General features: G+C 37.9%; 1 protein-coding gene across 4 annotated transcripts in view; it reads left to right on the top strand.

The window, feature by feature from the left end:
* The window catches only part of LOC124793147 (uncharacterized protein YJR142W), a 287324-nt gene that overhangs the window by 110255 nt on the left and 159651 nt on the right, over positions 1-17418 (top strand). For all 4 annotated transcript variants that reach the window (XR_007016578.1, XM_047257999.1, XM_047257997.1 and 1 more), the window contains one exon: positions 16154-16283. Coding sequence is in view for 3 of the 4 variants with exons in the window: in XM_047257999.1 (XP_047113955.1) it covers positions 16154-16283 (130 nt within the window). In the remaining variant the exon portion in view is untranslated. The remainder of the gene's footprint in view (positions 1-16153; positions 16284-17418) is intronic.

Here is a 17418-nt window from a genome sequence, read left to right as displayed (position 1 = left end):
TCAGTTGGTAGGACATATTCTAAGGCATCAAGGGATCACCAGTTTAGTATTGGAGGGCAGCGTGGAGGGTAAAAATCGTAGGGGGCGACCAAGAGATAAATACACCAAGCAGATTCAGAGAGATGTAGGTTGCAGTAGGTACTGGGAGATGAAGAAGCTTGCGCAGGATAGAGTAGCATGGAGAGCTGCATCAAACCAGCCTCAAGACTGAAGACCACAACAACAACAACAACAACAACACCAGAAGGAAATCTCTTGGAAGTTCTGAACTGCATATAGTGGGTCTTTTCAAAGTGTAATGACACTGAATTGGCTATGAACCACTTATTAATGTCAGTAAAAATTTTATTAGCTGACCTTTCTAAATTTATATTTGATTTACTGTTTATTGCAATATTTGTATCATCTGCAAATAAGACAAATTTGGCTGGTAATGTAACAGATGACAGGCCATTAATATGCACAAGAAATGGTAGTGGACCTTGTATGGAACCTTGGGGAACACCTCATGTAATTTCTTCCCAGTCAGATGATGTCGGATTGCCTACTGCTGAAGTGTTATGTAATGACGCCCTTTGTTTTCTATTAGTAAGGTTTGACTGAAACCACTTTGCAGCACTACCAGTGACGCAATAATATTTTAATTTACTTAAAAGAATGCTGTGATTCACATAGTCAAACACCTTTGACAGGTCACAGAATGTGCCAGTTGCCTCTAATTTGTTGTCCAATGAATTAAGGACATTTTTGCTGTAAGTGTAAATAGCTTTCTCAATATCAGAACCCTTAAGAAACCCAAACTGTGACTCTGACAGTACTTTATTTTCACTAAGGTGCTTAAGTAGATGCTTGAACATAACCTTTTCAAAGATTTTTGAAAAAGCTGGCAAAAGTTAGAGCGGTTGGTAATCTGACGGCATTTCTTTGTCCCCTTTCTTGTGGAGAGGTATAACTTCAGCATATTTAAGCCAGTCCGGGAATGTTCCTGTGACGAGTGATTGATTATACAAATAACTTAAGATATGACTAAGCTCACATGAACACTCTTTTATTAACTTTGTTGATATGTTTTCGTAACCACTAGAATGCTTTGATTTCAAGGACTTTATGATGGATTCTATTTCTTTGGATGAAGTAAGTGTCAATTCCATTTTACTGTGATTGCATGTGTGCACTGGTCTCAGATACTCCATTGCAGGACTTTGTGATAGATTCTATTTCTTTGGATGAAATAAGTGTCAATTCCATTTTACTGAGACTGCTTGTGTGCACTGGTCTCAGATATTCCATTGCATTATTTGCTGAACCTGACAACCCCATGCTATCAGTAACAGAGACAAAATACTTGTTTAAGTGGTTTGCAACACCCGTTTGTTACCAGGGTTTCATTTATTTTTAGAGCTATTTGTTCCTCCTCATTTCTGGTCCTACCTGTCTCTGACTTAACTATATCCCATATTGTTTTTATTTTATTGCTGGATGTATTTATCTTCTTCTCATAATGCAGCTGTTTAGATTTCTGGATAACCTTCTTCAATATTTTGTAGTAATTTTTGTAATGAGCTATAATGCTAGTATCAAAGGTGGCCCTACGTATCAAATAGAATTTCCTTTTTATCTCACATGATATCTTTATCCCTTTCAAATAAGGTGCTAACTTTATTAATGAATGTTTTGTATTTTCAACTGTGTCTTGGCTGCTGTAAACATCCATCCAATTAATTTCTTTGAGCAATCTCCTAAATTTCTCAATTTTTGACTGTTTTACTGGCCTTCTGTACTCAGTTCTGATAGATGTTTTACCCTGACAATTTTCAAAATTTAATGTTAGGTGTTGCATGTCATGGTCAGATAGCCCATTTACTACTGGTTTTGTAATGTGGCTTAGTTGCCTAGAATTGTCTATAAATATATTATCAATGGCAGTCTTAGAACATTTGTATACCCTAGTTGGGAAATTTACAGTAGAAATTAAATTGAATAACAATGTAACTGATTTCAGTAACTGTTCATTGACAGTGCTTTTCGGGACATCTATATTAAAATCACCAGCCACCGTTAGCTCTTTGTTTTTTTTTAATTTTAGACGAGATAATAAATCTTCAAGACCATTTATAGACAGGTTGAAATTTCCTGAAGGTGCTTTGTATATGGCTACTATTATAAAGGACCTATTATGAAATTCTATCTCTGTTGCACATGCTTCTAAGTGCTGCTCTAAGCAAAATTTTTAATGTCATTATCTTAAATTTAAAACAGTTTTTAGCAAATGTGTCAACTCCTCCTGTCTCCATCTTTTGTCTACAGAAGTAGGAGGCTAACTTAAATTCTGTAAGGTTTAACATATCTATACCAGTGGTCTCATGATGTTCAGAGAGGCAGATTATATCAACTGGGTTCGATGACTCTAATTCATCAATGCATATAACTGTGGGTTGCGAAAGCTTGAATTTTGTGTGTGTGTTTGTGTTTGTTAGTGTCTCTATCAACATACCAATGCTTTCGTTTGGTAAGTTACACCATTTTTTTTAGATATAAATTATGTAATAATGTTGGCAAAAGTATAATTATCCTTCAAAAAAATTACAGAATGACTTCTTGAGCTATTTCACATGTAACTAGCTTTTTTATGCAAAAGTTGATGGGAAGTGTATTCTGCCAGGTAATCTATTAAATGTTCGGTGCACAACAGTGAAATTTATAATTGTGCTCATCAGTAACATTCAGCTGCTGTAATTTAAGTTGTGGTCTTAGAAACCTACCTAACTACACCCTCAGAAAAAACAGCAAAAACTTTTTGACAATAAATATTATATGTGAAATCTTAGCTTTTCTTGTAGCTATATGTGTGCATATTAATTTAAACCATTAACATTTCGTATTTGTGTTTCACACTTCTTACCTGTGATGTTGCTATTGCCTGACCCCATCACATGTCCTATTGCTTTGAATATGTGCTGTCATTGGCTGGCAAGATTGTGTGACATGAGCTTAACTGACTGACAAAAGCGCATCGCAATCTACATTTCAGTACTTCAGAAGCTGTCATGCTGTATTTTGTGGAATTTGTGTTCGGACTTTTATAATACGAAAATACACACTGTAAATGCTGCCACACATCATAGATCTTCACAAAATGTGCTGTTTCTTGCTGCGTTTTGTTTCCTAAAGTGTTGGGATGTTCTATGCCAGTATATAAAACTTTCAATATTCAAAGAATTGATAAGTTTTACAGCATTGAGGGAAAGTATATTGTCACTTGTTGTTGTTGTTGTTGTGATCTTCAGTCCTGAGACTGGTTTGATGCAGCTCTCCATGCTACTCTATCCTGTGCAAGCTTTTTCATCTCCCAGTACCTACTGCAACCTACATCCTTCTGAATCTGCTTAGTGTATTCATCTCTTGGTCTCCCTCTACGATTTTTACCCTCCACGCTGCCCTCCAATACTAAATTGGTGATCCCTTGATGCCTCAGAACATGTCCTACCAACCGATCCCTTCTTCTGGTCAAGTTGTGCCACAAACTTCTCTTCTCCCCAATCCTATTCAATACTTCCTCATTAGTTATGTGATCTACCCATCTAATCTTCAGCATTCTTCTGTAGCACCACATTTCGAAAGCTTCTATTCTCTTCTTGTCCAAACTATTTATCGTCCATGTTTCACTTCCATACATGGCTACACTCCATACGAATACTTTCAGAAATGACTTCCTGACACTTAAATCAATACTGGATGTTAACAAATTTCTCTTCTTCAGAAACGCTTTCCTTGCCATTGCCAGCCTACATTTTATATCCTCTCTACTTCGACCATCATCAGTTATTTTGCTCCCCAAATAGCAAAACTCCTTTACTACTTTAAGTGCCTCATTTCCTAATCTAATTCCCTCAGCATCACCCGACTTAATTAGACTACATTCCATTATCCTTGTTTTGCTTTTGTTGATGTTCATCTTATATCCTCCTTTCAAGATACTGTCCATTCCATTCAACTGCTCTTCCAAGTCCTTCGCTGTCTCTGACAGAATTACAATGTCATCGGCGAACCTCAAAGTTTTTATTTCTTCTCCATGAATTTTAATACCTACTCCGAATTTTTCTTTTGTTTCCTTTACTGCTTGCTCAGTATACAGATTGAACAACATCGGGGAGAGGCTACAACCCTGTCTTACTCCCTTCCCAACCACTGCTTCCCTTTCATGTCCCTCGGCTCTTACAACTGCCATCTGGTTTCTGTACAAATTGTAAATAGCTTTTCGCTCCCTGTATTCTACCCCTGCCACCTTTAGAATTTGAAAGAGAGTATTCCAGTCAACATTGTCAAAAGCTTTCTCTACGTCTACAAATGCTAGAAACGTAGGTTTGCCTTTCCTTAATCTTTCTTCTAAGATAAGTCGTAAGGTCAGTATTGCCTCACGTGTTCCAGTGTTTCTACGGAATCCAAACTGATCTTCCCCGAGGTTGGCTTCTACTAGTTTTTCCATTCGTCTGTAAAGAATTCGTGTTAGTATTTTGCAGCTGTGACTTATTAAGCTGATAGTTCGGTAATTTTCACATCTGTCAACACCTGCTTTCTTTGGGATTGGAATTATTATATTCTTCTTGAAGTCTGAGGGTATTTCGCCTGTTTCATACATCTTGCTCACCAGATGGTAGAGTTTTGTCAGGACTGGCTCTCCCACGGCCGTCAGTAGTTCCAATGGAATATTGTCTACTCCGGGGGCCTTGTTTCGACTCAGGTCTTTCAGTGCTCTGTCAAACTCTTCACGCAGTATCATATCTCCCATTTCATCTTCATCTACATCCTCTTCCATTTCCATAATATTGCCCTCAAGTACATCACCCTTGTATAGACCCTCTATATACTCCTTCCACCTTTCTGCTTTCCCTTCTTTGCTTAGAACTGGGTTTCCATCTGAGCTCTTGATATTCATACAAGTCGTTCTCTTATCTCCAAAGGTCTCTTTAATTTTCCTGTAGGCGGTATCTATCTTACCCCTAGTGAGATAGGCCTCTACATCCTTACATTCTCCTGATAACGACATCCTCTTGAGTAGTCCCCGCCCGGAGATCCGAATGGGGGACTATTTTACCTCCGGAATATTTTACCCAAGAGGACGCCATCATCATGTAATCATACAGTAAAGCTGCATGCCCTCGGGAAAAATTACGGCTGTAGTTTCCCCTTGCTTTCAGCTGTTCGCAGTACCAGCACAGCAAGGCCGTTTTGGTTATTGTTACAAGGCCAGATCAGTCAATCATCCAGACTGTTGCCCTTGCAACTACTGAAAAGGCTGCTGCCCCTCTTCAGGAACCACACGTTTGTCTGGCCTCTCAACAGATACCCCTCTGTTGTGGTTGCACCTACGGTACGGCTATCCGTATCGCTGAGGCACGCAAGCCTCCCCACCAACGGCAAGGTCCATGGTTCATGGGGGGGATATTGTCACTTAACATAGAGAAAATGTACTTTCACCCAGGAAAAAGTGAATTTTCGCCTGGGAATAGGTGTATTTTTAACCAGAAAATCGGATTTTTTTTTTCTTGTCTGCATTTGCAACTCTAATCTCTTACATATGTGATGCCAGGAGTAACACCACTGTGCTTCTCTAAAACATTGGAAGAATAGAACCTCTTCCCAGGTTTTGCCATAATCATCTGGGGTAGTACATAACCACAATTGATTGATGAATACAATGCAGTGCAATTCATCAGTATTCCATGCTTCTTTGCCATGGCGCCACTCCAAATACAGCCAAATGTCTTGTGATGTAAACAGTAGCCTGTACATGGGAAAGTAATTGCCTAGTGCGGTTGCTGCTAGTCTCTGACCAGTGGTATGGCATGACACAGAATGTTACAGGGAGTCCATTACATGTTCTCATATGGCAGGCGCAGATGTCCGTGGGTGGGGCGGGGGAAGGGGGGGGGGGACATTCACAATGAGGCTTCTTTCAAATTGTGTCACGTGCTGATAATGCTGTCTCACATGAGTATCTCAGTATCTGTTGCAGCAATCAGTCAACATCTGTCACTTTTCACACTCCTATCACGCCTGGTAAAAATATGAAACATGAACGCTAATGTACTCTGGTGGCCGTTCTACCTATCACAGAAAATTTGCAACTCTAATCTCTTACATATGTGCTGATGGTGTCTATGTGTATGAAGCTACATTGTCATCTGTGCATCTCTTATGGGTGCTTCACTTTTTTCTCTAATGATGCATTGTCCCAAGACGTGACAGTGGCTCGCATTAGCAACAGGAACAATGAGGCACTCACAGAAAGTGATACTCTGTAAGTTAGTCACTCAACATTAGTGTCTTTAGATTTAAGGTGTTATAAGTACAAGGGCACTTTGTTCCAGCACCGTCGCAGCTGGAAAACTGACTTTCACTCAGAAATTCCTTTGCTTGTTCCGTAAGTTTTTCTGCTCAAGGAACTGGGAAATAAATGGGAGACAATTTGTAGACGAATGCAGACTTCTTCCACAGTTCTGCTGACATATTACGGGTTTTCAGTTAAAATTTCACTGCTGTAGTTCCAATACCTTGCGAGATGAAATATTTTGCTGTTTTTTAAACAAAGCTAAAAAATAATGTTTTTATGACTAAAATATTTTCCTTCTTGAAAACTGCTACTGCTTCAGCTATGAAATTTTTACTGCTGTTTTACTGCAGCATATAAATCATACAAATACAAATACAAATACAAATACAACTTGGGAAAAAGGTTTTTATTTTGTTGCCTCTCACACAAAATATTTTTCTGATAAATTTGGTGGTAGAATTGATAAGTTCCGTGCTGCAATAACTCCTGATTGGCAACATTTAGACCTGTTTTGACTGAGGTTCTATCACAAGCAAGACCCAGAGAAAACAACTGTGATGAGAATTTGTCTAAGTGTTGCTGATTGGTAGTTACCACAGAACGAAACTGACTAATTGTGTCACTAGATTTACTGAGGGAAAATAAGTTTGCTTGAAAGGTAGCAAAATCACTAGGAATTTTTTTCCCTTGTTTCCCTTTTTGTAATTGCTACAGAGAAATAAAGAGACATTAAAATTTTCATAGCAGTAGAAATAGAAGTTTTAGAGAAAGAAAACATTTTAGTTTGAGAAACAGGACTTTCTTTAGCTCTGTTTACAAAACAGAACAACATGAAATCTCCAAAGATATTAGAGCAAAGGCATTACGAACCTACTATGCTGTCATAGCAGGAGGAGAGGTGATACTCCTACGTGGCGCGTCCCAGGTGGCGGATAGGGAAGTCCTCACCAGTTTACTGGCGGACTTGAGTGAAATAAAATAGCTCTCGCGGACCAAACACACCCTCTGCGGTTAACAACCGGAGTTGTAAATCGGAGCTTACTCCAACTAAGGTTGACAACCTTCGACAGTCAGAAATGGAAAGGTCTTTTAGGAAAAAAATTCCACCTTCCTGCTCAAAAAGGCAAGAAAAGGCTACATCGGATTCGGTGGGTAGTCAACTAGAAGACAGCAACGAATCGGAGCGTTTGCAACCATCCAAATGCACACTAAAACACATAAAGAAGATTAAACATGAGCAAATAAATTATATAGCAACACACAACATAAACTCACTACTTCAGACCGGAAAACTCAAGGAGCTAACAGATGAACTAAATAAACAAAAAATTTTAATAACAGGGGTCCAAGAAATGAGAAACACCACAGAGGACCCATTCGAATCACAAGGATACAGAATTTATAATGGGAAACCAGGACCGAGGGCAATGAAACAACGTCCCCAGTTTGGAACAGGATTTTTAGTAAACATAAAAATAATAGATTCAGTAACGGATTTCCAAGCAGTATCACCAAGAATTGCGACTCTAAGCTTTAAAACAATGAATAAAACCTATACAATAATAAATGCTCGTGCCCCAACAAATGAAAAAAATTGTCTAACAAAAACAAAGGAAGAGGTAGATAAATTTTGGGACCTTCTAGAACAAACTGTGAACAGAGTAAATAAAAAGAATGTAAAAATCTTATTGGGAGATTTCAATGCTCAGTTGGGAAAAGAAAGGAAATATAAAGATATAATTGGAAAATGGAGTCCACATAAATTTACAAACAAAAACGGTCAAAGACTTGTAGAACTCTGCAGAGAACACAACCTTATATCTAAATCAACATACTTTAAGAGGAAGCCAAGTAAACTTAAAACATGGAAACATCCAGACTGGAGGAAGGGCGAGTGGCAGCTAGACCATGTCTGTATGGACAAAAATTTTCATAAGGAGATCCACAATGTTAAAGTACTGAGAGGAGTAGACACAGGCTCAGACCATTATATGGTTAAAATTAAAATCAAATTCACACCGTTAAAGAAGAGGACCAGAAAAACTAATAAAATAAAAAGGAGGTTTGACCCACATCAGCTAATTAAAAATAATAAGTACCAACAAATAACACAAACCATCAAATTAACAGATGATCTAGAACAACTAGTGCCTAATCTTAAAAAAGAAGCAGAGAATCTAGCTCCCTTGAACCCACGAAGGAAACATGCGTGGTGGACATCAGAATGTGACAAATTCCATGAAGATAGACATGGTTAAAGTTTCAAACACATAAAACTGAAGAAAATGCCATCAACCTAAAAAATGAAAGAAAAAAATTCACTCAAAATATTAGAAGAATCAAGAGAGCATTTCATAACGATATTATAAAGTCTATAGAAGGTAATTATTATAAAACCAACTCCAGGAACTACTACAAAATCTTTGGGAAACAACTACAACAATATGAGGCCCCTACACTAATACTGAAAGATGAAAATGGAAGAATGACACACAGTAACAAGGAAAATGCAGAAATCATGGCAAAAGCATTTTACAAACTTCTGAATTGCGAGGAACCCAAAGAACCCTTACAAATCAACATAAATACCCCAATAAAACCAAACCTAACAAACTAGACCCTCCAACTTTCCAAGAAGTAGAAGAAATTCTTAAAGAACAAAAAAAAATTATAAGGCATGTGGAGAAGATCAGGTTTTTGTTGAAATGTGGAAATATGCAAGTGACACAGTCAAGACCTCCTTACACATGGCTCTAACAAAAATTTGGGTAACAGAACAATTTCCCGAACATTGGTCCACAGCTATCATCCACCCACTACACAAAAAGGGAGATAAGAGCAACCCAGACAACTACAGAGGAATCTCTCTCCTAGATTGCACATATAAAATTCTATCCAAGATCCTATATGAAAGAATCAAGGAGCAATTAGAACAGGAGTTAGAGGAATATCAGGGAGGTTTCAGACCATGGAGAAGCTGTGCAGAGCAGATAATTAGTTTAAAATTGATTATGGCATACTACAAGAAATGGAACAAACCTCTGGCAATAACATTTGTAGATTTTAAGAAGGCATATGACTGTCTCCACAGACCTTCAGTATTAAAAATTTTAAGAAATCTAGGACTCCATCCAAAACTAATTAAAATAATACAACTCACTCTAACCAACACCAAATCAAAAGTGAAGTTTAGAGGAGAAATTTCAGAACCATTCCTCATAAAAACAGGCTTAAGACAAGGTGACTGCCTATCACCATTACTTTTCAACTGTGCACTGGAATACATAATGAGAGAATGGTACAAGGACAATCCAAAGAGGATAAGAATTGGAAGTGCAAAAGATGATATTAGCTTAAACTGCTTGGGATTCGCTGATGATCTTGCTCTCCTAGCCAACACCGTTCAAGAAGCCAGGCAACAAGTGAAATCACTAAAAGAAATAGCAGAGAAAGTAGGCCTTAGAATATCATTTGAAAAAACGGAGATTATGCTAACTGATCCACCACTTGCAAACAAAATTACAATAGGAGACCAGGAAATCAAAATTGTTGATAAATTTAAATATTTAGGCGAAATAATAACTACAATCTAAATGAGAAGCCATCATGGCAAAATAGAATAAAAAAACTGAACTATGCAAATTACATTACCAAAGCTACATACAACAAAAAAAGCCTATCTATAGATGCAAAATTAAAACACTATAAAACAGTTACACAACCAGAAATAACGTATGCAGCTGAAACTATCTTCAAAACAACTAATACAGCAGAAATTGACAGAATACTAAAAATAGAAAGAAGAATGATTAGGACATGTATAAATAAACAGTATAAAATAAATGGACATTGGAGAATAGCATCAAATGAAACAGTATATAAGAAAATAGAGCCAGTCATGAGCACAATCAGGAAGAAACGCATCTCATTCTTTGGACATCTGATGAGAACTCCAGAAAACAGAATTAGTAAAAAAATAATACAAAAATTGTGGAATAGCAAGAGCGACATTAAATGGATCACAGAAATTAAGGAAGATATAAAAGAACTTCAAATTACAGTAGAGGACCTAAAAAACAAGACAGAGAAAACCAGAATACTGCAAGACCCGCAAACCAGACTACAAATGAAAATCAATAAAAGGAGTACAGGAAGAGTTGTCTCAGATGAAGAAAGAAAGAAAATATCTGAAAGAATGAAGAAATATTGGGCAGACAGAAGAGCAAAACACCTTTCATATAAGAATAGCCTCTAATAATTACATTACCTAAATATATTAAGTTATTGTCGAACCAAATTGTATCCATGTGTAACAACTTGTTTAGAACTTTGTATTTTTGACTACAGTGGTCCAATGAAGGCCATAAAATAAATAATAATAAAAATACAGCCAAGGCAGCAAAATTTCTAATATAGTCTCACAATATAGATCTCTCATAACATAATGCAAAAAAATTGACTGTAATGTTGTTACCTAAGAGGGACATGTAAATTCAATGAAATTTAGATGTGTCCCTAAACTTTCTGCAAGCACGGTATTGATACATTTGATGAACTAAAACAGGCAATATTTTGTTGCTGACCTGCCTCCAATATTTGACTCTTTCAGTTGGAAGAAAGCACTGGCAGTATTGTTTCAAACAATGTAATTGATCCAGAGATAATACAGCAGTTGAATCTGTATAACTTACCTGGAAGAGAGAATTCAAAAGCCAAGATTGCTTACATATTGTTTACTAGATGACCGGTTTCAACACACTAAAGGTGTCATTTTAGATCTTCACAGATCCGATGATGGAACATTTAGTGTGTTGAAACCGGTCATCTAGTAAAGAATATTTAAGTGATCTTGGCTTTTGAATTCTTTCCGCAAGAGAGTGATCACCCCACAACACACTGTGTGTTACCTGGAAGAGCCTGAGATGGAGAGATACAAGCTCCATTAGATGTTTTAGATGATCATACAACTTCTGTGCAGATAAAAAAAGGTCCTGATGCCAGCAGCACAAATTTACATAAAAGGAAGAAGATGAGCGCTGAAGACAAGATTTATCTGTTGCTTGAAAAAAAGACAGATTGATGGGGAGAAAGCATCATAGAATTGAAAATAAAATACCTTGCGACCTATGAAGGAAGATGTGTATTTATTTATACTGAGCATGGGCATTGCGATGAGCACACCCTCCGCCCCAGTATTTTAGTTGGTTCAAAAATTGTATGGAATTTAGAAATTAAGTGATGAATGTAAAACTCAAAAATGAGAAGTTTATGAGTATGTCAGAACAGACTGCTGTTACTTGAGACTTGTGTTCTTAGAGGCATGCTGTACTGTATTTCCTTCCTTGTAATAGGATATTAAAGTATTGTTTAATTTTTTACTAAATTTTTAATGACATTTTGTAAGTTTGTTAACAGTAGCCTGGCCATTTTAATGAATACTATACAGGGTGTTCATTTTAACTGAAGACATTGAAATATCTCAAAAACTACACTTTTGATGAAAAAAGTTATAATCCAATTTGTTTTTCTTGGAGGGGGACATCCTATGACTCCACACTTGAACCTTCATCCCACCCCATGTGTGTGTAGGTGGGTGGGAGGGGAGGGGGGGGGGGAGAGGGGGGGGACAATAACGAAATCTTCAATGGGAACCCAATTTTTTATTGCAGATTATGATTCTACAGCAAAATCTACATATGTTTTTTTCTGAAGCATTTTCTTCATGTTACCACGTGTGGTGCTGTAATCAGAGGAACAGGAAATGGGTACACCATTTGTAATTATGACATGCTACTCAGTGGCCCTTCAATATCCAGTAGCATGTGCCACCGCACCTCCATGTTGTGAGGGTAGGACAGGCCAGTATTTCATAGCTTCTAATTGAAAACCCCACTTGCAATGTTGAATTCTTCCAACAGAGAACTGCTCGATGCGCCACTGTATCTTGAGGCAAAAGCTACTCTACTTTTCCAATTAGAGTAAGTGCTCAAAAGTAGTACTGCCAACTTCCATACACTTAGTGATACACTTTTCAAATGAATGTACACAGGACAGAAGCATATATGTGGGAATGCCAGTACAGCTGTTTCTGATGCTGTCAACCATGTCTTCACAGTCTGTTGGCACTTCCTGGTACTCCTTGTCTTTTAAATATCCCCACAGAAAGAAATCTGGCAACACCAAATACAAGGACCTAGTAGGCCAATTTATAGGGCCACCTCTGCCTAGCCACCGACCAGTATAAACACAGCCTAATACTTCCTGTGCTTCAGTTGCGTAATGCACTGGCCACCCGTCTTGTTGAAACAACACATGTTGTCAAATGTCTAGGGCAACATCCTGGCAGTAGCACTGGAAGCTCCTGTTCCAAAAAGTTTGATGTTTGTGTCCATTCAGGTTGCCGATGATAAAATATTGACCAATGAGTCTGTTCCTCATGATGCCACACTATACATTAACCAACCAAGGACATTGATGGTCAGCTTGTTGTAACCAACAAGGACTGTCTACCCTACAGTAATGCAATCTATGCCAGTTAATGCTGCCATGCTTTGTGAATGTAGATTCATCATAAAATAGTACCTCGGCAAAGAATGTGGGGGCGGTTTGTGATGCAGAGACATGTGGTATGGTTGATACTGATGAAAATGCAGTATTGTGACAATGCTACCTACCAACATACTGGAATCGCGATGTAACTGCTGGGTGCTTATCCGTGGGTTATGGTGCACTACTAGTACACCCCTATTTCATTAGTTTCTCCTGCAACACATTTGCTTCATTTCCTTTTGCTGGCCTGTACACTGCCATCAGGCGTAGAGGCATTCATAACCTGGTAAAAGAACAAACAAGATTGAGCTTAGTGGTATATATACATAAATGACCTGGTGGATGACATCGGAAGTTCACTGAGGCTTTTTGCAGATGATGCTGTGGTGTATCGAGAGGTTGTAACAATGGAAAATTGTACTGAAATGCAGGAGGATCTGCAGCGAATTGACGCATGGTGCAGGGAATGGCAATTGAATCTCAATGTAGACAAGTGTAATGTGCTGCGAATACATAGAAAGATAGATCCTTTATCATTTAGCTACAAAATAGCAGGTCAGCAACGGGAAGCAGTTAATTCCATAAATTATCTGGGAGTACGCATTAGGAGTGATTTAAAATGGAATGATCATATAAAGTTGATCGTCGGTAAAGCAGATTCCAGACTGAGATTCATTGGAAGAATCCTAAGGAAATGCAATCCGAAAACAAAGGAAGTAGGTTACAGTACACTTGTTCGCCCACTGCTTGAATACTGCTCAGCAGTATGGGATCCGTACCAGATAGGGTTGATAGAAGAGATAGAGAAGATCCAACGGAGAGCAGCGCGCTTCGTTACAGGATCATTTAGTAATCGCAAAAGCGTTACGGAGATGATAGATAAACTCCAGTGGAAGACTCTGCAGGAGAGACCCTCAGTAGCTCGGTACGGGCTTTTGTTAAAGTTTCGAGAACATACCTTCACCGAAGAGTCAAGCAGTATATTGCTCCCTCCTACGTATATCTCACGAAGAGACCATGAGGATAAAATCAGAGAGATTAGAGCCCACACAGAGGGATACTGACAATCCTTCTTTCCACGAACAATACGAGACTGGAATAGAAGGGAGAACCGATAGAGGTACTCAAGGTACCCTCCGCCACACACCGTCAGGTGGCTTGCGGAGTATGGATGTAGATGTAGAGCTTTTTGTGGAAAATGCTTGGCATACAAGGCAACAGCAGCCTCAACATTTCTCCTACGCTCTTTGTAAATCAGGATCATTTCAGTTTTTTTTCTGTGGTTGCAACATTCATCGTCCAGTTGCATGTCCGTTCTCCTAATGCTAGATAAGTGTACAGGCAGTAAACACTGCACAAGTATTGTAATGTTTAGAGCCATTATCTGTTCTACATCCGAACATATGTGGACTCTGGTTGCGGTGTACTGTCCATTATGATACATCATATTTCAATACACAGCCAAAGTGATACATCCGAGTAACCTGCTGCTCGATGTGTTGGAGGAATACAATGTTGAGGATGGGGGTTTCCAATTAGAAGTTACGAAATACTGGCCTGTCCTACCCTCGCAACATGGAATTGGGGTCCCACATATCATTGGATATTCAAGCGACATTGACTAGCATGTTGTAAATTATGACTGTGCACTCCTTCCTATACCTCTGATTACAGTGCCATCTATGGCAAAACAAAGAAAATGCGCCAGACAAAATGTATGTATATTTTGCCATAGAATTGTAATCTGAAATAAAAAACTAGAGTTTCCATTGAAGGTCCCAAAGTTGCTCCCAGCCACCCATGCACGGGGTGGGGTGGTGGTTCCAGTGTGATATTGTCGGATGACCTCCTCTGATACAAAAAAATTGGGATTATAACTTGTTTCATCTGATGTGTAGTGTCTGAGGTATTTTAATATCTTCACTTAATATGAACACCCTGTATATATTAAGTTCTCCTTGTCTCGGTTACTGTAAACCTGTCGCTTGAGGGAGAGTAAATAAGGTCTTTATGACAGGGATTCAGTACCATGCAGAAATAATTTCCTAAATAAACTGCAAGAAAGTTAACAAATAGCTATTTTCCAAACAATTCACTGTCTTTACCTTAAGGGAGAAATACGACAGCATGTAACAGAAAAGGGGTTTAATTACCATCTGAAAACATTCACTCTTAATAAGAAATGAGGAATTACTTAATGTTACATGATGTGTAAAAATATTACAAGTTGTTAAACGCTACACCTGTGACAGAGAAAAAATATGATTTTAAGAATTTTGATCAAAAATTTGTGTATTGCAGAAGAAAATCAGCATCACTGCAAGCTTTTTAGCTGCACTGAGGGATTTCTGGTACAAGTTACACGTTTTTTCTGTAGGTTGCAAAATATGCGCAAAAGAAAGTCTCAACTTGGTGTCGTCATTTGAAAGTTATCTGTAAGTCAAAATGTTGTGACAACTTCTTCGTTCTGGTGAGGGGCCACAGTAATATTACTATGTCATCCTTGTCTTCTTGTAGTAAAATATCTAAGTAGTTCAAAGTCAAATCCCATTCAAACGTGCTTCCCTCTATCTCGTTGCCAACCCACTGGTGCCATGGCTGCACCTTGGCCTTGCGTTGGGAATCAGCAACGACTGTGAACAAAATTCGGTCACGCCACCATATACCTGAGGAAGCAGGCAGCCCATTTTGCCGGGGGAGATCTTGGAGGAAGCACCTTGACATTGTAGAACTAGAAACATTTTCATATTTCTAAGATAACTAAGGCATCTTGGTTTTTCCTTTTTAATGTTTCATTTGCTGTAAGAAGCAAAATTCTAGCTTTCCCAAACACCCTTACCAAAATAAGTAAATGATAAAAGCTGCTGTGAAAATCAAAGTTGTGGGGAATGGAAGAGTTCTGTCAAGACTGCATTTAATATTTTCAACAACATATAGAAATGTTTGTAACACACAGACATATCAACTGAAAAACAGTCATATCTGCAACTGGCTGGGGAGTGTGTGTGTGTGTGTGTGTGTGTGTGTGTGTGTGTGAGAGAGAGAGAGAGAGAGAGAGAGGATGGGCATGTGAGTGGGTGGGCATGTACGTGCAAATATCAGATGATCAAGGTTTGCACACATATGATTGTTCATTCTCTCATGCTTCTAGTAAAAAATAGTGTAAATAGTTTTTCACTTATTTCATTTTAGTTATATCTGTTACATGTGACTTTAAATGTGAAGTAGTTTATAGTGTTTATTAATATTTAAAAATTCATTTTGTTCTAGGTTTTTCTTTGAAAGTGAAAGAGGGCTTTTCCCAAACACAGAATTTGTCTTTGACCTGGAATTGCCTTTGGATTTCGTTCCTTTCAATAGTGATGGTGAAGTGCAATGCTTTCAGCTACTCCCTGCAATGGTCAGTTGGAAAAATTTTTAAGCTCTACCTGATAACTGTTATCTTATTTATATTGTCAATTGCTATCAAATTTTATTTATTAACATAACTGGGGCAGAAAATGTCATATTTAATGTTGTAGCTTAAGTCTACTATGTAAGTGGTACAGTGAAATGTATTTTGCATTTATCAGTTCATTTGTGTGAACCAGAAATATGGCTTCATCTACATTTGCATCTATACTCTGCAAACCACTTGAAATGCATGGTGATGGGTACTTTCCACAGTACCAGTTATTAGCAACTTTCCTGTTCAATTGACAAATGTATCACAAGGAGAATGGTTGTTTAAATACCTCCTATAATATGCTATAATTCATCTAATCTTGTCCTCATGATCCCTACAGGAGCAATAAATAGGGGGTTGTAGTATACTTCTAGAGTCATCATTAAAAGTCAGTTCTTGAAACTTTGTAAGTAGGCTTTCATGGGATAGTGTATGTCTATCTTTGCTGTACAGTAGTCAAAATTTTATTTCACATTCACTCATAGTACATAGCTGTTTTTCTCATCTACATCTGTACATTGCAATCCATATTTAGAATTATGGTGGGTAATTTTTACCATTTCCATCCAGTCTTGTTGCATATGCAAAATGTGCTTGTGGCTAACATGACTGTCAGCATGCCTCTGTAGGAGCAAGGAGCATGTGTATCAGAAGTATTAAGAACCTCACTTTCTGAAGATAAGTTGTAGCCAAAAATTCTTAATTATAATTTTCTCGAGTGAATTTTCCTTTTGATATTAATACATGTTTCCTAACAATTAATCATACCTTATTATTATAATATTTGTAATTACAGGCAATAAAAAAAAATTTTTGATCATAAATCAGATCATCATATCTTCTTACCTCATGGAATACGTCAGACAAGCAAAGTATTGGGTCATGCACACGTGGGTTTCACATGGAGGCATTTAAGTAATCATTTCCCACACTCCATACACTAATGGAATGGAGAGAAACCCTATTACATGGTTCCATGGGAATGGCTCTCTGCCATGCTCTTCACTGCAGTTTACAGTTGTGGGTGTCTGTTAATTTTGTGTCAGTATCACTTCATTTACTTCTAACTGCACTGTTTGCAATTTAATAC

This window comes from Schistocerca piceifrons, chromosome 1, assembly GCF_021461385.2.
Source record: "Schistocerca piceifrons isolate TAMUIC-IGC-003096 chromosome 1, iqSchPice1.1, whole genome shotgun sequence".
NCBI classification, from domain to species: domain Eukaryota; kingdom Metazoa; phylum Arthropoda; class Insecta; order Orthoptera; family Acrididae; genus Schistocerca; species Schistocerca piceifrons.
The sequence above is the reverse complement of the archived record's forward strand: the minus strand, read 5'-3'. Positions and strand labels throughout refer to the sequence as shown.